This window comes from Dipodomys ordii, unplaced genomic scaffold (genome assembly GCF_000151885.1).
Source record: "Dipodomys ordii isolate 6190 unplaced genomic scaffold, Dord_2.0 Scaffold71, whole genome shotgun sequence".
Taxonomy (NCBI): Eukaryota; Metazoa; Chordata; class Mammalia; order Rodentia; family Heteromyidae; genus Dipodomys; species Dipodomys ordii.
Window position 1 is genome coordinate 1,553,639 of NW_012267287.1, and position 21,347 is coordinate 1,574,985.

At 46.6% G+C, this 21,347-nt stretch overlaps 1 protein-coding gene across 1 annotated transcript in view; it reads left to right on the forward strand.

The window, feature by feature from the left end:
• The window catches only part of Rnf4 (ring finger protein 4), a 22,079-nt gene extending 4,175 nt beyond the window's left edge, over positions 1-17,904 (forward strand). Inside the window, exons 2-8 of the mRNA XM_013023948.1 lie at positions 6,977-7,134; positions 9,958-10,072; positions 12,082-12,161; positions 15,026-15,035; positions 15,436-15,595; positions 16,027-16,075; positions 16,585-17,904. Coding sequence (XP_012879402.1) covers positions 7,126-7,134; positions 9,958-10,072; positions 12,082-12,161; positions 15,026-15,035; positions 15,436-15,595; positions 16,027-16,075; positions 16,585-16,734 — 573 coding nt within the window. The 5' untranslated portion in view covers positions 6,977-7,125 and the 3' untranslated portion in view covers positions 16,735-17,904. The remainder of the gene's footprint in view (positions 1-6,976; positions 7,135-9,957; positions 10,073-12,081; positions 12,162-15,025; positions 15,036-15,435; positions 15,596-16,026; positions 16,076-16,584) is intronic.
• Positions 17,905-21,347: the final 3,443 nt, after the last annotated feature.

A 21,347-nucleotide genomic window follows, 5' to 3' on the forward strand; every position in this document is an offset into this window, starting at 1 on the left:
CCCGCGCCGCTCCAGCCCACCCCACCCCGAGGTCGGACAGGGTGAGCCGTGTTGGTGAGGATCTCCGCCGCTGGCCTTTTGTGACCTGTGCTCACGGGTGTCCCCAAAGTCCCAGCCGCGCCTCGTTCCGCTCCCGGGGCCGGGGGCCAGCCCCGAGGGGGACGCGGTCCGCCCAGGCCCAGCCTGCTGCAGAGCTGAAGGAGCTCTTTGTTTCTACTCCTGTTTCTATTTTGAGGTCGTGGAGAGAAAGGAAGGCCTTGCGGTTGAGATGTAGTAGAAGCGCGCGGTAAGGTGAATGGAGAAGAGTCGGGATCAGACTTGAAAGAAGGGTCTTTGGTATGCTCCCACATTAAGTTCAGGTTTAGTCCATGTAGCTTATCTCCTGGCATCCTTGAGAGAGAAGTGTGTGTGTGTGCCCGTGTTTGTTCGGCGGTGTCCACGTGTCCACCTCCCTTAGGTCCCCCCCCCTTTTTTTTCTGTTGTTCAGTGCAAGTGTATCACTTTAGTCACAGCTCCACTCCCAGCCTTTTCTGGGTAACTGGAGATAAGAGTCTCATAGACTTTGCCTGCCTGGACTGGCTTTGAACCATTATCCTCACATTTTAGCATTTTGTGTAGCTATAAGCTTGAGCCACTGTGGGGCCTAATCTACATCTTTTATTGTCCTCAAATTAGGGTATAATCAGACCCCCTATTGGGGTCTGGTTATAAATGCTTTGAAGAGCACTTCTGCTAATCTACCTCTGAGCTGTGTCTCCACTTCCTGATTGGGAGTTGAGAGACTGAGATTAGCTGACTACTGGCTTTGCATTTTTTTTTTTTTTGGTCAGCTTTTTGTTGTTGTTGCTGGAGCTTGAACTCCCGCCTGGGCCTTGTCCCTTAGCTTTTCAGCTCAAGGCTACACAAGCCATTTCTGGCTTTATCTGTTTATATGGTGCTGAGCCACCTTCCCAGCCCTGGCTTTGCATTTTGATTTCAGTATTATTGCAGCCTCTTAAAGTTCTGGGGTTGTTGGGAAGAGCCAGTGGAGCCCACCTCTAAGTACCTTTTTGATAGCTCTTTGTTTTAGTCTCTTAATCCTGAAAGTGTTTTGGGTCGGCTGTTCAACCAAGATAATTTTGTTTGCCCCCCCCTCAGTTTGTGCTAACTGGTGCCCTATCTTGAGCCACACTTGAGTCCGTTCTGCAGTTTCTTAGGTTTCTCTTTGTTTCCTGTTGGTAGACATTTTGCTTTACAGTAAAGGCTCCTTCTCCGTCATCTCTGAAATTCTTTTTTTCCCTTCAAAACACCTAGCCATTTCCCCAGTGTATCTCCTCCCCTCCCCTCCCCCCCATATCTTTCACCTGAGAGCTTGATTACAATTTTGTTTTATTTATTTTTTGGGTCTGGTCGTGGGGCCTGAACTCTGGGCCTGAGCGCTGTTCCTCAGCTCTTCAGCTCAAGGCTAGCGCTCTAGTACTTGAGCCACAGCACCACTTCCGGCTTTTTTTCTTTTTGCTTATGTGGTGCTGAGGAATTGAACCCAGGGCCTCAGGCATGCAAGGCAAGCGCTCTACCACTGAGCCACCTTCCCAGACCCTTGATTACAATTTTAATGGAAAAAAAGTCCTTATTTACTTACATGTGTGGCCAAGTGCTGTTAGGGAAAGGGGGCCATGGTTTACAATTTATGTTTATTAAGAAATATTTTGGTGACATCAGGATTGGTCTGAATAAAAAGTGGACCTTTGAGGTGGGATTGGTGGGACCTTTGCAGGTATCAGTTTGTGGCCCTGCAGTAGGGAAGAATCTGGAGTGGGTGACTGACATCCAGGATATCAGGAGGAAACTGTTTCTGTTTGGAATGCTTGAAGGCATGGATTTGTTCCAGTGGGATTGATATAGACAGAACCATTGGGGAAGTGGATTTTATGGGGCATTTTGATCAAGTACTAGGTGACAACAGAAAATGAGATGAACCAGTCCACAAACTTGGTTCAGGGGCTACGTAGGTGTCTCATGTGGTAGAGTGCTAGCCTTGAGGTAAAGAGCTGAGGGACAGCGCCCAGCCCAGAGTTTAGGCCCCCAAAAAACAAAATAACAACACAAAAAAAACCCGCAAAAAAAGCTTGGTTTATTCACCTTGAATATCCACTACCTGCTCGTTGAACTATTGAGTGAGAGCTATATCCACAGCAAGCATACCGCTGTCATAATTATTTATTTTCTTACAAGGTGGTTGTTATTTTTGTGTGTGAGGGGGGTCCAACTTTTGAGTATTTTGCCCCTTTACTCCATTTTCTCTCAGGTTGTGAGGATGTTTGTGTGGTGAGGTGGTTTTGTACGGATTGCTTGGCTATAAAGGGAGATGAAGTCAGACAGTGCAAGCTGGGGAAGAGAGGATGGTTTGAAAACAAAGACCATAGTCTGGGCAATAACCATAATCCTTGCAGATCTTTCAGAGCACTTGACACTGTGTATTCCTAGATCTCTTGGAGCCTTTGAGTTACCCCAGGAAAGTTAACTGCCTAGGGCTCACTGCTTTTTGCGCTTCCACTAAGCCTTTTTGCTTTCTTTTTTTTTTTTGGTCGGGTCATGGGGCCTGAACTCTGGGCCTGGGCACTGTCCCTCAGCTCTTCAGCTCAAGGCTAGTGCTCTACCACTTGAGCCACAGCGCCACTTCTGGCTTTTTTGTTTTTGCTTATGTGGTGCTGAGGAATGGAACCCGGGGCCTCAGGCATGCAAGGCAGGCGCTTTAACCACTGAGCCACCTTCTCAGCCCCCCTTTTTGCTTTCTTTAGCATTGCTGTTGTAGCCAAGGTTGGTTTTCTTTGTTTTCCTTGGGGCTGTTGACTTAGTTTGCTTCCCAGATTGTGTTGAGAGATCCTAGAAGAGAATCTGCTTTAGGGCTTGTCTTTCTTGTCACAAGCATGAGCTGGATCTCATTGTCTTGATCCTAGATGATTGAGTGTGGCTAGCACTCTGTTAACAGTATAACATGCTGGCAGATGGATCTAACAGTCCCAGAGGAGATCTGAGTTGAGGAGTTTTTGGGCAGTGCTGTTTGAGAAGCCTCTTCTCATTCCTCCAAGTAGACTTGAAGGGTTCCTATGTACCACTGCTGCGGCTGTGGGTTCAAGAACTAGCTCTAGAGGGTTCTGACAACTGCTCCACACATTTCCCACCACCCCAATCTTGGGTTCAGGCTAAACTTCATGCTAGGTTGCCATCAACATAGGGCCTGCCCTCTGTGAGTGTTGTGGCCTGTAGTCTTAGGATCTGCTGACCTTGCGTCTTGCAGGGAGGATGTCCTTCAGCACTGATTTGCCTCTTGGCCTCAGTGCATTATTGGATCCTTAAGGTTTCCTCTATATTACCCTTAGTCTTGGCTCCAAGGAATTTTTTGTATCAGGCTCTCAAGAGCCCAGCTGCTTAGATCTCATGGTCCTTTCAGTGGGATTTTAGCTGTGGCCTGCTTGCTTATGGAGGTTTCATCAAGCTTTTTAAGATAAGTGAATGAAAGGCCCAGCTACTCAGCATAAAACATGCTTTATTTCCTTTATACACATAGTGTGCCATTTCCTGCTTTGACAAATTCATCTAGCTCCTGCAAACATTACAGGGGAGGCCAGGTGCCTAAGGCCCATGTTTGTAATCCAGGCTACTCAGGAGTCTTGAGTTCTGAGGATCACAGTTGAAAGCCAGCCAGGGCAGGAAAGTTACTGAAGATATTCTGTGCAACATCTATCTCTAGTTAACCACCAGAAAACTAGAAGTGGAACTGTGGCTCAAGCACTGGAGTGCTAGCTGTGAACATAAATGCTCAGGGATAGTACCTAGGACCGCCCCACAAAGGTGACAGAAGCTTCTAGTGGGGTTGCCAGTGTAGCTCAGTGGCATAGCGCCTCTCTGTTAGGTGCCGTGTCCTGGGTTCAATCCTCAGTACCCCAAAACTTCTGGGTAGGTCATTGTTCAGGGATCCCACACTGCTTTTAGGAGAAAGTAATGGTACAGGCTGCCTTGGCATTGTATCTGTGCCCATTTTCTTCTGCCTCCTCTGAATCCTGTACAGAGCAGTTATGATTAGCTGTATGTTAACAAGTCTTTTCTGGAAATAGATGAGAGCCAGAAACAGTTCTGAAATTCTTCCTGGTATTGAAGGTTTGTCTTACTTTCATTAGTATTACTCAAACCTGTAAGAACTATGACCCTTGACTATTTTATTTTAGGTATTTATTACTTCATTTACATATAAATCTCTTCAGTTAGAATATATCATGAGCAAATGTTTTTATGTGGTTCAATGCCAGTTCAACCAAGGGCTGAAAATACTGAGCAGCAGGGGAAGTGCGTCCTGTGCTGAACACCTACAGACTTTTTCCTTCTCATTGTTTCTTAAAGGATACAGCAGAGCAACTATATATAGGATTTACAGTGTACTAGACATTTTAAGTAACCTAGTGATCTAGTAGAAGGTATGTAAACACCATCATTTTATCTAAGGTGCTTGTACCTAGGTAGGTTTTGCTTTCTTTGCAGGGGGTAGTTTCTGGAGCAGTAGCTGCACTTGATTACCTGCATATAGTTATGGAATTAATCAGCTGTGGGAATTGCCTTTGGGGTGGACATTTGGATTCAGCCTGTTCCAGAATATAGCTCAAGGTGAAAGAGGTATTTTTCCTACATTAAAGAAGAAAACAAAGCTGGGCCCTGGTGGCTCATGCCTGTAATCTTAGCTGCTTAGGAGGCTGAGATCTGAGGTTCGCAGTTCAAAGTCAGTGCTGACAGGAAAGTCTGTGAGACTGTTATCTCCAATAAACTACTCAAAACCAGAAGTGGCACTGAGCCTCAAGTGGTAGAGCACTAGCCTTCAGCTGAAGAGCTGAGGGACAGCGCCCTGGCCCGGAGTTGAAGCCCCATGACCAACAACAACAAAAAAATACAACAAAACAAAAAAGAAAACACACAGATACACAGGACTCACATGGTCAGCTGTAACTGCTGACCTTCCTTCCTACCTTTCTTTTTTGTTGTTGTTGTTGGTTGTGGGGTTTGAACTCTTGGCCCGGGTGCTGCCCTGTCCCTGAGCTCTTCATTTCAAGGCAAGTACTCTACCACTTTGAACCACAGTGCCACTTCCGGTTTTCTGGTGGTTTATTGGAGATAACAGTCTCACAGACATTCCTGCCAGGGCTGGCTTTGAACTGCGAACATCAGCTCTCAGCCTCCTGAGTAGCTAGGATTACAGGTGTGAGCCACTTACTTTCGGTAAGAAGCTTATATTCTTGAGTACTAATAAGATGTGGTTATTGATGTGACTCTGGTTAAGAAACTTTGAGGAAGGGGACTGTGGTTTAGGTGGTAGAGCTGAAGAGCTCAGGGACAGTACCCAGGACCAGAGTTCAAGCCCCATGACTGACAGAAAAAAAAAAAAAGCTTTGAAATGAAACTTCATGGACAATTTTTGTCCCTCAGTACTGGGATTGAACCTCAGGCCTCACACATGCTAGCCCTACCACTAAACCACACATCCCTTTTGTGAAAGTCTTGTTTTGTAGTATGTACTGGCCTCCAACTTGGGATCCATATAGTTCTTTAAGATAGTCTTCATTTGACCACTCTGAACTCAGAAGTGCTGCTTTATAATTGCTACGAAGAGTGGCCTCTGTGCCTGAGCATCCTTTCATGGGAAATGCACAAGATCTGAGACCTGTGTTGCTTGGTAATCACAGGTGGAATCAACTGAGGGATTACAGTCTCCGGATTTTCAGTATATAATTCCATCAGGCCTGCCCTGATGGGTTTGAGGACTCTGTTCTTGTTGTGGGCCTGGGCTAAACCAAAAGCTGCTCATCTGAACAGCTTTCAGTTCATCTTTTATGTCCTCCACCCTTCCTTCCTTCCTTTTTTCCTTTTTTTTTCTTCCTTTCTTTTTTTTGGGGGGGGAAGGGTAAGTCTTGGGGCTTGAACTCTGGGCCTAGGCGCTGTCCCTGAGCTCTTTAGCTCATGGCGAGCACTCTACCACTTGAGCCACAGCGCCACTTCTGGTTTTCTGGTCGTTTATTGGAGATGAGTGTCATGGACTGTCCTGCCCAGGCTGGCTTTGAACCTTGGTCTTCAGATCTCAGCCTCCTGAGTGGCTAGGATTACAGGTGTGAGCCGAAGTGCCCAGCCTACCTTTTTTTCTAACGGTTCCCTTTTTTGCTCTCGGTAATGGAAACTAATTCCAGCCTAACAGCCCTCCCTGTCTCCTGCTTGCCTAACACTTTCTAACCATTTGTGTGAGATGCACTTTCATGTCCACATGGCAGATATGTTAACATTCCTATAGAGAGTTGGAGTAGATAGACACTGTAAGGGTCCACAGTAGCTTTGTTGGAAAAAAATAAATGAGCTTTTAACAGAAATAGAATGGCTCTAACTTGTAATGGCAGCTGCTTACAAGATGGAGATTGGGGAGAATTGAAGTTTCAGAACAGCCTGGGCAAAAGGTTAATGAGACCCTATCTCATAAAACAAGCCAGGAGTAGTGGTTGACCTTTGTAATCTCAGTAACATAGGAATCATAGGTAGGAGAATGGAGTCATGCTTTTCCTGACAAATGTATTTATCTTTTGAGCTAAGTAATTATGTAGGAGGAAAAAACCCCACATTTTTACAGAAGTATACCCAGACATAAGGTACTGTTTAGGACCCAGAGATGATGGTGGATACGGGGTATGGTCTAAATGGTTTTGTACGTCTTTCAGGGATAATGGGAACCGAGGGCTGTGTCTCCTCAGCCTCTTTTTCTTGTCTGAAGGGTAATGATGAAGTCACAGGAGGGGCTTGGACTCTGCTTGGCCGTAGGTTTGTCTTTACCTAGAAACTATCACAGTGCTTCTTCTAGGGTTACAGCAGCCAGAAAGGAGGTCAGGATGGGCTGGGGCTTTGCTCAGGAAGGATTTAAGAGCACGTACAGCAGTGTCTTTATCAAGTTGATGCCTTTATTTTTCAGGAGTTGAAGATACTGGAAATCTATCAGGCTCTAAGTTTTTTGTAAGCCAGAGGATGAGTAACCAGTGGACACAAGAAGTTGAAAACATTTGACTTCACTGCAAACCCTGGTATAACTTGCTTTTCTATACGTTGGAGCCAAAGAACAAAATGAGTACGGTATGTTTTACCAACTTGTAAAATTTGTTTTCAGGATTCAGTAACAGTTACAACCGTGTAGCTTAAAGCACATTAAGGCAGAGGATTAGAAACACAGTATTCTGATCAACCAGTCTGTGCTATATAACAAGATTACATTCAGTGATTAAAACTGATCAGTCAGTCCTTGCTCACTCTTTCATCGCAGCTAAGGGGGACAGCTCTAGTTCGGTATAATGCAGATGTGGACAAAAGTCCGTTGAACTCCAGAGCGTGCCCGGAGGTTGTAAGCCCTTGTTGACTCCGTCCATGTGCCCTAGGTTACACCATAACTTTAACCTTGGTCCCAAGTTTTGTGAGATACATGGAGTTCCTTAACAGGAAAACTAAATAGAGAAAAGTCTTCTTCTCCCATGCTTCCGAGGTGTGCAAACGGTGTTACAAAGGTGGAAGAGGTGGAGTTGGGCCTGAGGCCAGACAGCTTCCACGGTGAACATGGGGATTCGGTCAGTTCTGCCTCCTTGGGTCCTGAGCCTCTTCGTTTCTTCCTGCATTCCCTGTGCACTTCTGTCTGCCCATCTCTTTAAAGGGCAGGGGCCTTCCTACCTAAGTCCTTTGTCTGCAGATTGTACCCCTAGCTTGCCTGTAGGGAGTTTTATTTCTGAAGCTAAGCTCTACCATGCCTGGATTAGAACAAGTAGAGCAGTATAGCCTCTAGGAGATTGTGTGGGAAGGTTGGTTACAATTCTTAAGTTATGGTGTAATTTTCCATGATCACGGTTAGATGGGCTGTTCCCCCGGAAAGCTGTGGACCTCTGTCACAGCACAGTTGGTGAAGAAGAGAGTCCTGGCCTTAACGGGTTTGCAGATACCGAGGATCTGTCCAGCCCACCCCAAGACGACAGGCTTTTTCTCCTTGTCCCTACGAAGCAGAGCTAGATGAGAAGGTCCAGAGTTCTCAGGATGGAGGCAGCCTTCAAGTAGGTTTTGAAACAGAAGGAATTGGCCAAGAAAAGAGACAGCATATCAGGCTGCAAATAAATGCATATTAAAAGGAATGGAGAAAGCCAAGCATCAAGAGCTCGAGTCTTGAATCCTTGCTACTAAGGAGGCTGAGCTCTGAGGTCCTGCCAGTCTAGGCAGGAAAGTGTCTCTAACTGAAGGGGGGAGGGCATGAAGACCTGATGGAGCACCAGCCTCATGGGAATGGTCGTGATTTGGAGCCTGTGGCTGTCTTTTTGTTGGTGGTGGTGGTCATGGGGCTTTAACTTGGGGCCTGGACACTGTTCCTGAGCTCTTTTTGCTCAAGGTTAGTGCTCTACCACTTTGAGCCACAGTGCAACTTCCAGTGTTCTGGTGGTTAATTGGAGATAAGAGTCTCATGAACTTCGCAGCCCAGGCTGGCTTTGAACTGCAGTCCTCAGGGCTGGGAAGGTGGCTCAGTGGTAGAGCGCTTGCCTTGCATGCTCAAGGCCCTGGGTTCAATTCCTCAGCACCACATAAGCAAAAAGAAAAAACCCGGAAGTGGTAGAGCACTAGCCTTGAGCTGAAGAGCTGAGGGACAGCGCCCAGGCCCAGAGTTCAGGCCCCACAACTGGACCCCCCCAAAAAAATTAAAAAAAAAATGAACTGCAGTCCTCAGATCTCAGCCTTCTGGGTAGCTAAGATTATAGGCGTGAGCCACTATCACCTGGCTTCTGTGGCTGACTTCTTTAGTAGGGACTGGTTGGGTGGATGGGTTCTGCCAGGCAGTTTTGCTAAGAAAGATTTGATCCTCTTTGAGAGTTAGAGAGTGAATCACACTTCTAATATTAACATTCTAGAGATTAGACGCCATAATTCCTAAAGGAAGACTAGTTTTCCATAGTAAATAGAAACTGGAAGGAAGAGAAGGCTGGAGGGTATAGGTGAGGCTGGCCCCCTGCCCCATAATGCTTTAGTTCAGAAGTCAAAGGGGTTGGGAATGTAGCTCTGGTAGCATGTTCACTGTCAGTGTCAGCCTGCACCATAGAGAGGAGAGAGGAATGCTGCTCGGTAAGGAAGGTTTGAATGGGTTCAGGCCGATAGATGGGTTAAAGGGAGATGTTTGCAGCCTTCATCTGGTCAGAATGTCCACTGACTAAGGCTTCTACAGAGGATGTGTCACATACTCTTGACAAAGTGAGAGTGTAATAAAAGATTTTCACTAGACTGTCATTGTGTTGTGAAATTCTTTCTGTAAGCATTTGAAAGTATTCATTCTCGAATCTGAAGGCTTCTTAAAAGTTGTCTTTGTAATACTGGAGAAGGAAGCAGGGTCTCACATGCTGGGTGTAAGGTCTGCCCCGTGCCATGCAAGCCCTCACTCTGCCTTCTGCATAAGTCTCCGCTCAGAACCTGTGTCACCTAGGCAGACCTTAACACTAGGCAAGTGTTCTACCACAGAGTTAACATATCTGTGCGGGGTGCCCCCCCCCCACTTTGTTGAACTATGTTTTGAGGCAGTGTCTTGTTAGGTTGCCTAGGCTGTCCTTGAATTTAAGTCTCTTGGCCCAGCCTTCCTGGTGCTAGGATAGGGATGTACTACCACAGCTAGCCTGAATCTCAAAGGCTTTGGTTGTTTTAACACATGGTCTTGTTATGAACTTCAGGCTGGCCTTGAGTTCAAGATCCTTGTGCCTCAGCCTCCTGAATGCTAGGATTATAGGCATGTACCATTAACCCCAACTTGAGGTTGGTTCACTGACCTATTATTTTTTTTTATTGCTATTAAGATCTTAGTTGAATCAGTTCTATATTGACTCTTAATTTTACTGATACACTGTAATTCTGGAGCTCTTATAACTTCCCTTTGATACTTTTCAGAGAAAGCGTCGTGGTGGGTCAGTAAGTTCTAGACAAGCACAGAAGCGAACTCGGGAAGCAGCTGCCACCCCTGAGATTTCCTTGGAAGCTGAACCCATAGAGCTTATGGAAACTGGTAAGACTGCAGGGACTTGGTGCAGTAGGAGAGCACGCAGGGGCCTAGCGCTTAACTGCTCTCATTTACCAGCGGCACGGCCTGCCTGCAGTAGGGGATAAATAATAGTGCCCACAGGGTAAAGTTGAGTTTGTACTACAAAACACTTAGCTGTGGGTGTGGCAGGTGATGGCCACATACAAGGTAGCTGTTAGAAGCTCCGGCCACTGTCTATAAGACTCATACAGTCTTAGACTCAACAGCTTAAAGCTGCATTGAGCATCGCTGTTCCCATAGCACCTTTATGGGTTTTGAAGCAGCTAGTCAGCTAGGCTTGCCCCCCCTTTTTTTTTGGGGGGGGGTCTGGTTGTGGGGCCTGAACTCTGGGCCTGGGCGCTGTCCCTCAGCTTTAGCTCAAGGCTAGCGCTCTACCACTTGAGCAACAGTACCACTTCTGTCTTTTTTTCTTTTTGCTTATGTGGTGCTGAGGAATCGAACCCAGGGCCTCATGCATGCAAGGCAAGCGCTCTACCACTGAGCCACCTTCCCAGCCCCTAGGCTTGCCTTTTAACCCTCTGTAATTTTCAAATTGTATTCCCAGTGTCCTTAGCCTGATGAAGTGCTTTGCTTTTCTCTTCTGGTTTTCATTAAGACAAAAAAATCTTCCAACAAGGCAAACTTGTTGGCAGTTGCCCGCATTAAATTGGTTTTAGGCAGAAGCCAGATTAGGTTTTCTTTCCCCCTTTACCTGTCTAGCAACATGGTCAAACAGCCTGAATTGAATCACTTTCCTCTGCATATGTTAAAATTGTTTTGAACAGCAGACCTGATTTATTTATTTTTTGTCAGTCATGGGGCTTGAACTCTGGGCCTGGGCGCTGTCCCTGAGCCCTTCAGCTCAAGGCTAGTGCGCTCTACGACTTGAGCCACAGCACCACTTCTGGTTTCTAATGGTTAATTGGAGATAAGAGTCTCATGTACTTTCCTGTCCTGGCTGGCTTTGAACTGCCAACCTCAGATCTCAGCCTCTTTAGTAGCCAGGATTACAGGCAAGCGCCACCGGTGCCCAGCTAGCTTTCACTCTTTCTTCAGTTAGAAGTTAGGACTCTTGCTCTCCATCTTCAAAGGTGTGGTACCATCCTAAGTTGATGATTTTTGGAAGTCTTGAAAATAGGTGTACTCAACTGCCCACTAGAGTGCTGCTTTTGTAAGACCCAAGAATTGTATCTATGGGAAAAAGAATAGCTAAGTAAATGATGGTATTTTGGCAGGCAAGCGTTCTTCATGGAGGAGGCCATTTGGATCAGATATAGTGGTGTATGCTCTTTGTCTGGGCTATTTGGCAGAAGCAGGAAGATTTCGAGGTCAAAGCTATTGAGACTCCCCAATAAGGAATACAAGCAAAAACGTTTGTGTTAGCCTGTCAAGCACGATTTGGGTCTAGGTTCAAGCCTCAGTTCTTAAAAAAAAATTTTTTTTTAAAGTAAAATTACTGTGGATATCTATGATATCTTTATTTCTGCTGAGCTTTTTAGTACAAGGGAGTATACTGAATGCGTTACAAGTCACTTGTCCCCAAATGATAGACTAGACTATTAGTGTTTCCAACAATCTAAACATTTTTTTTAATGGCAGAAACAAAAAATGGCAAGAGCACTTTGTCCTTCCCTCTTATCTGTCAAGTATACATGTCCTTCCTACCCATTCTGTGTCCATACTGGCCCAGCCTGTTTTGGCATGATGGGATTCTATGGGACCAATACATTTCATCTTGTTCTCTGCAAGTTGGAAGGCATGTGAGAAATCAGGGGAGGGAGGCTTAAGGTGTTCTCCCCAGTTCTCTCTGAACTCAGGAAAATGTTGGAGGGGCACGTGGGGACGTCACTTCTGAAAAGGGGCATTTTTTTTTAGGCACTTTGTGCACTGGGAATATTTTAGTTTGATACTGATATACATTTTGTATTAATCAAACTTAGGGAAATGTACTTTTATTCTTCTCCTAAAACTTGTGGAAATGCTTTATTTTGAAGCTGGAGATGAAATTGTGGACCTCACCTGTGAATCTTTGGAACCAGTGGTTGTCGATCTGACTCATAATGACTCTGTGGTGGTAAGCATTTGTGTGTGGGTCTCTGGCTGGCATCGTTAGCTGATGATATGGTTACAGGTCTCTGGTCAGGGTCCTACCCTGTGCCCCAAGGGAGCTTATGTTGGATGACTGGAGCCCACAGTGAGAAAAGGTTCAGGAACATTGTGGGCTTGCTGCCTGTAGAGTAGGTATTTGTGACCCTGATCTTTGCACCACGAGGCACAAATATGATCTGTGGAGGATCTCAAGGCTCCACGTCTCCTTAGTCACCGATTCCTCCACTTACACCAGTGAACTATGATCATGGACATGTTGCTTGACTTGTCTGTAAAATGGTGATAAGCTGCCAGTGTCGGCGGTATCGTGTATACCCAGTGTGTTGGTGTACTCCCAGCTGAAGGAAATTGGGAGTATTTGCTCTTTTTTTGGTGCCAGTCATGGGGCTGAGCTTTTTTTTGCTAAAGGCCAGCACTCTACCACTTGAGCCAAAGACTCAGACCTTTTTTTTGCCTGGACTGGCTTTGAACTGTGATCCTCAGGTATCAGTCTCCTGTGTAGTTGTGATTACAGGTGTGAGACACCTGCATACAGTGCCACTGGGAAATCTTTAAGTTCAGAAGCAGTTGCCAGTTAACATGGCCCCAAGGGAAGCAGGTGCTTGCCTTGCCACCTGCTGTTTTAGCTGTGTCTTGACTCCAGGGATAGCGAGTCTAGGTGGCTCTGTCCCCTCCCTTCAGAACAGCTGTTTCTCTGGTAAGGAATGTGTGTCCTCTATGCAGCCTGTAGGGACTGAGGCCTGGCATGGTCAGAGGAAAGTAGAGGTTAGGTCCCATGGTATGGAGCCGCTCTCCTATCTGTATGTAAGTCTGGAAATCTGGCTATCCCCATTAACTACTGATGTCTAGAGCAGGTTTGACTCTTGAGGGTTCCCCCCTAGGCAGTTTCTGTTTTTGTTTTTGTCCATAGTGGGACTTGAACTTGAGGCCTGGGTGCTGTCCCGGGGCTCTTTTTGCTCAAGGCTAGCACTCTGCCACTTTAAACCACAGCGCCACTTACAATTTTCTAGTAGTTAACTCTTAAGTGTCTCACAGACTTTCTTTCCTTGGCTGGCTTCCAGCCACGTGCCATTACTGCAGTTTGTTGAATGAAAGCAAAGGCCCCTTGGACAGAGTATGTGTGTGGCACGTGTTGTCAAGTAGGACTACTACTGGGGCAGATTGCTAAGAGCCTAGTCTATATTGGATGTTCAGTGGTTTGGGATTTCCATGAGTGATTGACACCAGGCTGTCAGAACAAGGACAAACCACAAATAGAGCTTAGACTTGGCTAAGAACTGTAGAGTAGTGTTATACTGTGAGGTTTCAAGGCTTCAGAAGGAAAACATGGGTAGAAATAACTGTTGCGGTATACATCTGTAATCCCAGTACTTGGGAGGCTGAGGCAGGAGGATCTGGAGGCCAATCTGGGTGACATAGCAAGATCCTGTCTTAAGGAAAGCTAAGAGGACTCAGTTGTGAGGTCCTGAATTCAATCAAGCTGTTGTACTGGCACCAAAGAGGGGAAGGAGGCAAAGAATGTAGAACATGTGAGGATGGGGAGGGCCTTTGCAGACACAATCTGGTCTTGGTTAAATAGGATCCACTGTGCTGAGCCAGGTATGGTAGTGTACACTTGTCATCCCAGTATCTGGGAAGTAGTCAGGGGGATCATAAGTTCAAGGCTAGCCTGGGCTACATAGTGAGACTGTCTAAAAAAGCCCCCCCCCCCCCAAGACAAAGGGGAAAAAAAGGAAGCTGTTAGGCTCTCATGTTGCCATTGCGCAGACCGAGAACAGATGGGCTCAGGGGACAGTGGCTCCCACGTAGCTGGTAGTTTCCCAAGGCCTATTTTATGTGTGTTTTAGTTGAATGCAGTTCCTTGTATATCCTTGGAGGTCTAGGAATTTTCGATTCTCTACTTGTTGATTATCATAATCCAAATGCTGATTTATTAGTTGATGATTCCTTTTGTAGAAATAACCCTAAGTCTGAAATTGTGTTTCTCTAAGCTCAATAAACTATAGAAACCTGATAGGGTCAGAGTTTCCAATGAATTATGTCCAGCTTCAGGAAAGTGTGAGATGGAAATTCATTCTAGGTACTGGGAAGGTGGCTCAGTGGTGGAGTGCTTGCCTTGCATGCGTGAGGCCCTGGTTCCATTCCTTAGCATCACATAAACAGAAAAGGCTGGAAGGGGCGCTGTGGCTCAAGTGGTAGAGCGCTCACCCTGAGCTGAAGAGCTGAGGGACAGCATCTAGGCCCAGAGTGCAGGCCCCACAGCCTACCAAAAAAGATAAATATTCATTCTAAAACTGAGGTGGTTTCAGCCAGTTACTCCAGAACCTACTCATCCCATAGGTAAAATGCACTGGTGTAGTTGGTGCATAGATCTCCATCCAAATCCAGGGCAGTTTTCACAACATTCCTCGAGCCGCTGCCCCCCCTCCCCTTTTTTTTTTTCCTGGTCTTGAGGCCTGAACTGGGCCTGGGCGCTGTCCCTGAGCTCTTCAGCTCAAGGCTAGCGCTCTACCACACGAGCTGCAGTACCACTTCTGGTGCTAAGGAATCAAACCCAGGGCCTTATGCATGCTGGGCAAGCACTCTACCACTGAAACACATTCCAGCTCCTGAATGCTCTTTGAGACTATAAATTATAAGCAAACTTTCCTCTTTCATATATTAATATGGAAAATTAAATTGGCTTCGTAACCAATTTAATCCCTCAAGATTGGACAGGCCAGGGATGAATAAGAATGCTGCAGAGGATTAGCAGAATTAGAAGAAATGTGTCCATTACTTACTTAAGTCAAATTGATCTGTTTCTCTTCTTTTTCTCCTTCTTAAAAGATCGTTGATGGTGAGTGGCTCATCTCCACTTTCCAAGAGAACTGGCTTAAGTCATGGCCCTGCTAGTCCACCCTCAAGAGTTCAAGACCTCTAGGCAGGAACATGCCTGGGCCAGACCCATCTCACCAGTCCCCTGGGCCCTGCTGAAGAAACTGAGCTGCAGTCTGGTCTTGAGGCAGCTAGCCAGCGCAGGCGCCAGCTTGGAGCATCAGTGGAGGCTTCCTCCTTGGAAGACAAGCTTGCATCATTTGGAGCTGGACAGGGCCTTCTGGGCTAGAGTGTGGGGTGGGAGGGTGGGCATGTTCACTCTAGGGGTCCCAGGGAGGAAAGGTCCTTAAAGACTCTATGGTGGGTGGTGAGAGTTGCGAGTGTGGGAAGCTTTCACCCTGAACATGTCACTTTGACCGTAGAAAGGAGGCGGCCAAGGAGGAATGCAAGAAGGCTGCGCCAAGACCATGCGGACAGCTGCGTGGTGAGCAGCGATGAGGAGGAGCTGTCCAGGGACAGAGATGTGTATGTGACCACCCACGCTCCCAGAGGCGCGAGGGAGGAGGGGACCACAGGCCCCAGGTATCAATGTGCATTTACTCTGTTGCTGTACTGGGTGGGAAGCCAGGCTATAGAAAAGTGTGTGCAGCACCTGTGTGAGCTCTTAGCTCTAGAAGGCTTGTCCAGGCAGGGTTGGGCCTGTTTACTTCTACTATGACCTGGGTGTGCAATCATTGTTGGGGTGGGTGTGCAGTGAACTTGTAGCTGGGGGTGGGGGAGGACAAGGTGTCTCAGCTGTCTGCATCTTCTCCTGTTCTTGTCTTTCCTTTCTCATGGCCATCTACCCTGTCCCCTTGAGGCAGTCAGCTGACTGTCCCCTGGATAAGGTAGTCTGAGGACGCCAGTGGAGAGGGACCTTATGGAAATTAAGGGGCTTATATGAAGGCCACTTAGAGGGTGGAATCAGATGTTTCAATGTACTGAGAAACTGAAGTAAAGCCCTGTGATTTTAGGCCCTCCGGTACTGTCAGTTGTCCAATCTGCATGGATGGGTACTCTGAGGTAAGTAACCTTTTGGCTCTCATCTGTTTCACTGAGTTTAAAAATAGAGAAAAATGCAGATAAGGCAAGATCTGCACCTAAGGTGGGATTTTACACCTACTTGTAGTTGTGCCTGAATTGGCACATAGCTTATTGTAAATCTGTGTGTGAGAGAAGTGTGCGCCCGTTTCACTCGGGCCCTGTAGACTTCAGTTTTAGTCCGTGTGCCCTGTGCTTCCTATGCATGTAGAGCAGCTTTTTATGTCCCCTGTGATGGTCCAGCCAGAAGTGTCTGGTGTGTACTGAGGCCCTGAATGACTTTCCCACTGCCTCTACCCAGAAACTCGTTGTTGAATAGAGACCACAGTGGTTCGTTTGACTGAGACTGGTTGTGTAGACCACTCCTGCTCTTCGGGCTATAGCCCTGTTCCCTTTTTACTCATTCAGTGGTAATCTCCGCAGCGGGTGGGGTGTAGAACCCTCTAACAAGGGAAGAAACTTGAAGACTGTTCCTTCTTCATGTCTTCTAGATTGTGCAGAACGGTCGTCTGATTGTTTCTACAGAATGTGGCCATGTCTTCTGTAGCCAGTGCCTCCGTGATTCCCTTAAGAATGCTAACACTTGCCCAACTTGTAGGAAAAAGATCAGCCACAAACGGTACCACCCCATTTATATATGAAATGGTCAGATCTGCTCAGGAGAGAACAATGGACAGACAGCCATCTGGGCTCTACACATGCTACTGCCTCCAGTTTCCTGAGCTCAAAACGACTGTTTCAAAACCAACTGGTTTGAAAACTGCTCTTTGGTTTCCAACACCCTCAGATCCTCTTGTTACCCTGTTTGATGCTTTTGGAGCTGGATCCAGGGGCACTCCCAGCCCGCTCTGCCTCTCTGCTCCTCTGGAGTGGTCCTATCCCTGAGTGGGAGAAAAGGAGACAGACATGATTGAGGTGAGCCTCTTTCCGGAGCCACATATTTGCCAAGAAATTTCTCTCATGGGAACACTTGCCCCAGCTCTCCTGGGAGCAGGACCTTCCTACACATCTGCCAGTCGACCAGTCTGCTACACAGTGACGCAGCCAGACATGTGCCAGCTGACCCAGTCTAACCACTGGACGTTGTTCTTTCTTCCCTTGAGAGTCAGAGGTGACCCATGATTCCGCCTGCACCTTACCATTGATGTGCAGTGTTTTCTGCAAATCAAGAGAACCTCTCTGCAGGGCATCCTGTTTCCTAAGAACAAGAGAGTGCAATAAAGCCCGTTGTTTACCTGCTCTTCTGCTGCCCAGGAGATGTAGCACTGCTAATGTCCTCACAACCCAGCCTGGCCTGCGGAGCAGGGCCCACCTCACCCCATCTCTGCTCACCAACTGTTCTCAGGAACCTTAACCGTGTTCCAAAGTTACTCACCTGGCACAGGACATGCAAGGCCAATAGGGCAGTCACTTGTTTGGATGTCCTCTGTTCTGATAAAATAAGTCCTGTGTGGGCCACAAGTCCTCTAGTCATTTCCCACTGCCTAATATCTGCCTAAATGTAGGTAGCGAGAGTTTGGTGGCAGTGATTGTGGCCTTACCAGCCGCTCACTTTCCGTGCATTTCCCCAGGTCACTGTCGTCCCATTAATAGATGTTGGCCACCTGACCTGACGCGTCGCTTGGCTTTCTTACCTCTCTTCCTTACTTCAGAAGCTGCTCTTCTGGACAGTTGGGTTTTGATGCTTTGGGCTTTAGACTGCGCCATATATTTTGGTCAAGGCATGGTGGTTCTCTCTCCCCATCAGGCTGCATAAACCTCTGCTCCACTCTGCAGGTGTGGGAACCTCAGGTTCTCTGGAAGGTGTCAAGGTGTCCGAGAGTACCAGGCATGGGGTAGCTTACAGCGTAGAGGGCTTGAGGGCCAGCTAGCCCCCACCTCCACACCTCTCAAGAGCAAGCCAAACCAACAGCCTTTGGGGTGTAACATTGTCAAGGTGGGAGCGGGCCCCGTTGGGGCTTTGTTAGCAATAACTGACCTTCAGTGGACCTTTCTGAAGGAGCAGGGACTCAGCACAGAATTCACTTTAAATGGGGCTGAAGGAGTGTCCTTCCTCTGAAAAAGTTTCTTTCCATCCTCTCTTTTTAACTGTTTGACCTATTTCCAGTTCATTTGAGTGAGAGTAATAAGGAGCACCAGCTCCTGTTGTGACTCACGGTGCAGGTCTGCCTTCTGTTTGGACATCATGGCTCTTTCCCTCTGGGCTTCATGAAATGCTCTTGTTGTGTCCTAGTGGTACCCAGAGCCAAGGAAACCCTGCAGCCAGTTGACCTCTACACCTGGCAACACCTGTTTAAAACTTTTTATGTTTAATCTTTTAAAACAGCTTACATGGTTGATCATAGTTGTATTCATTCTAAATTAAGTTGGGGAGAAGGTGTTAATCAGAAAGTGCAAACTAGGAAAAGGTTGGTATGAAAAAATCTTTTTCCTTTCCCCAATCAGTGTATATAGTTCAACTCTTTGTTACATTTAACTATGCCCATGGACATCAGTCTGTTTTGGACTGCTCTGCTAGTGTTAAAGATCGAAATAAACTATTAATTTGAACCAAAAATCTTTCTCATGCATTCACTTGATTTTTGAACCAGAATCTGCTTTTTGTCAAGGTGTGTACTTCACATCTCCCTCCTGTTGGTGGGGTCTACCTGTGGTGGAACACTGCTTGTACAGGAGTTAGCACATGGGAAGCCATGTGTAAAGCGGAGCCATAGGTTAGGCCCAGGAATCACTGTGTGCTGGGATACGCATGGGTTCCATGTGTGTTGTGCTTCCTACTGGAGGCTTCTTCCAGCCGCACTGTGCAGTTCCAGGGTAGGTGTGGGCTGCTGACACCTGACAAACTTGAACACTAACTGGAAAATTTCACACCTGACTTCATGGAATAGGTCATATGAAAATGCAAGTGTGATAGAACTACTGTATAAGATCATCTGCAGGCCATTGGTATGGTGTATATATAGAACAATTTAGTTTCATCACGGGCTCAGGAGTGAGCCCTAATAGAGGTACCAGTGAAGAGTTTGGGGTGCAGCTAGGTGATACAATGCCTACCTGCCGTATGTAGGGGCCTGGGTTCTATTTCCAGCACAGCAAACATGAAACACATACTCATCACTTTGCACATTACTAGACAACGAGATTTAAATCAGCCTACAGCAGGCTGCCTCATAGCTGTCTGTGTGGCATTGTCAGACAGTAACTAGTGTTGGTGGAGATGTGTAGAAATTGGAAATCCGCATTCATTGTGGAAAGAGAAACTGGTGAACCTGCTCTGGAAAAGTTTAGTGTTTCTGCAAGTGTCAATGATAAATAACTGAAAGGATTGAAAGCGGTAATTGCACACAAATGTTCAGAGTATTCACAGTGTCCAAGCACTCATCAGTTGGGTAGGTGAAAAACACCTTGAACATAGGATAGGTAAACTCAGAAAAAGAATAAAAGAGGTTCATGAGTCTGGAGTAGAGAAAAATGGATACAGAGCTGTTATTTGGGATGATGGAAAGTTCTGAAAATGAGTAGTGGTAATAGTTGTACTATTATCTGTACATTTACAGAAGTAGAGCTGTGGCACAAGTGGTAGAGCATTGACGCTCAGGGACAGTATCCAGGCCCTGAGTTTAAGCTCCAGGACACACACAATCTTACTAAGTTCGTTTTACCATAATTTTTTTTTTTTTTTGTCGGCCGTGGGGCTTGAACTCTGGGCCTGGGCGCTGTCCCTCAGCTCTTCAGCTCAAGGCGAGCGCTCTACCACTTGAGCCACAGCCCCACTTCTGGTTTTCTGGTGGTTTATTGGAGATAGTCTCACGGTCTCTCCTGCCCGGGCTGGCTTTGAACCGAGATACTCAGATCTCAGCCTCCTGAGTAGCTAGGATTACAGGCGTGAGCCACCAGCGCCCGGCTTTACCATAATTTTTTATAAAGTGCAAAACTAATAAGTAAAAACTATAGCAAAGTTGTGTGTGATACATAGGAATCTTATGTTTAACAGTGTTAGGGTTTTTGGGTCCCACCAGTTCATGCCTATAATCCTAACTACTCAGGAGACAGATCTGAGAATATGATCTGTTTGGGGTTGGCTGGGGCAGAAATATCTATAAGACTTACCTCCAATTAACCAGCAGAAAAAGTGGAGAGACAGCTCAAGTGGTAGAGCACTAGCTGTGAGAACATCATGGCAAGTGAGTAAGGTCCCAAGTTCCAGCAGCCTCCTCCCTGTCCCCCCAAGTCTAGGGGCCAGTTGTCAGTGGCTCACACCTGTAATCCTAGCTGCTGAACTCTGGACCATTTATCTCAGTGGGACAGGGAAGACCTTGAAACTCCATCTCCAAAATAACCAGGAAGAAGTAAGTTTGGAAGTGTGGCTTAAGTTGTAGAGAACCAGCCTAGCAAACTTGAGGCCCTGAGCCCAGAGCACTTCAGCCACATGTACTAGGTTATTTAGCTAGACCTCAAAACTTATCTGGGCTTGGGCTGGGAAGGTGGCTCAGTGGTAGAGTGCTTGCCTTGCATACATGAGGCCCTGGGTTCGATTCCTCAGCACCACATAAGAAAAAAAGCCGGAAGTGGTGCTGTGACTCAAGTGGTAGAGTGCTAGCCTTGAGCTGAAGAGCTAAGGGACAGTGCCCAGGCCCAGAGTTCAGGCCCCACGACTGGACCCCCCCCCAAAAAAAAAAACTTATCTGGGCTACCTGGTGAGATCCTATAGACCAAAAAGTTAATTTTTATACTAAATTAAGCTATTAGCATTTCTAAAGTTTTTTCCTGTGGCAGCATTGTATTCCATTGCTTCTTTTATGAGACGGTTTGAGCTCAGTGCCTGATGATGTTGCTCATTGTTCAAGGCAAGCGCTCTACTGCTGAGCCACCTTCCCAGCTGTTGGTCATTGTTTAGCAGTCTACCAACTGAGCCACCCCTCCACCCCTCCATTGCTTTTATAGCTTCATTTCTGTTGAGGGTCCTTTCTGTTGTCATCTTTCAGGTCTGGGCATATGTTCTCAGGCTTTTAGAATTTTTGTCCGCTTTCAGCAGTTCAGTTTTGTGCTCAGACATGTTTGCTTGTATTTAAAAAAATCTTGCTTGGAGTTCACTGAAGTTAAAATTGTGGGTATCTTTAATGAGTTTTGAAGAGTTTGCTTCTGTGACACTTCCCCCTTTGGGACTTTATCTCCTTGTGCTAGACCTTTGTTGGGTTTGTAGGGATTTTGTTAGATCCCCAAGTGATCTTGCAGTGTCTGCAGAGAATTTGGA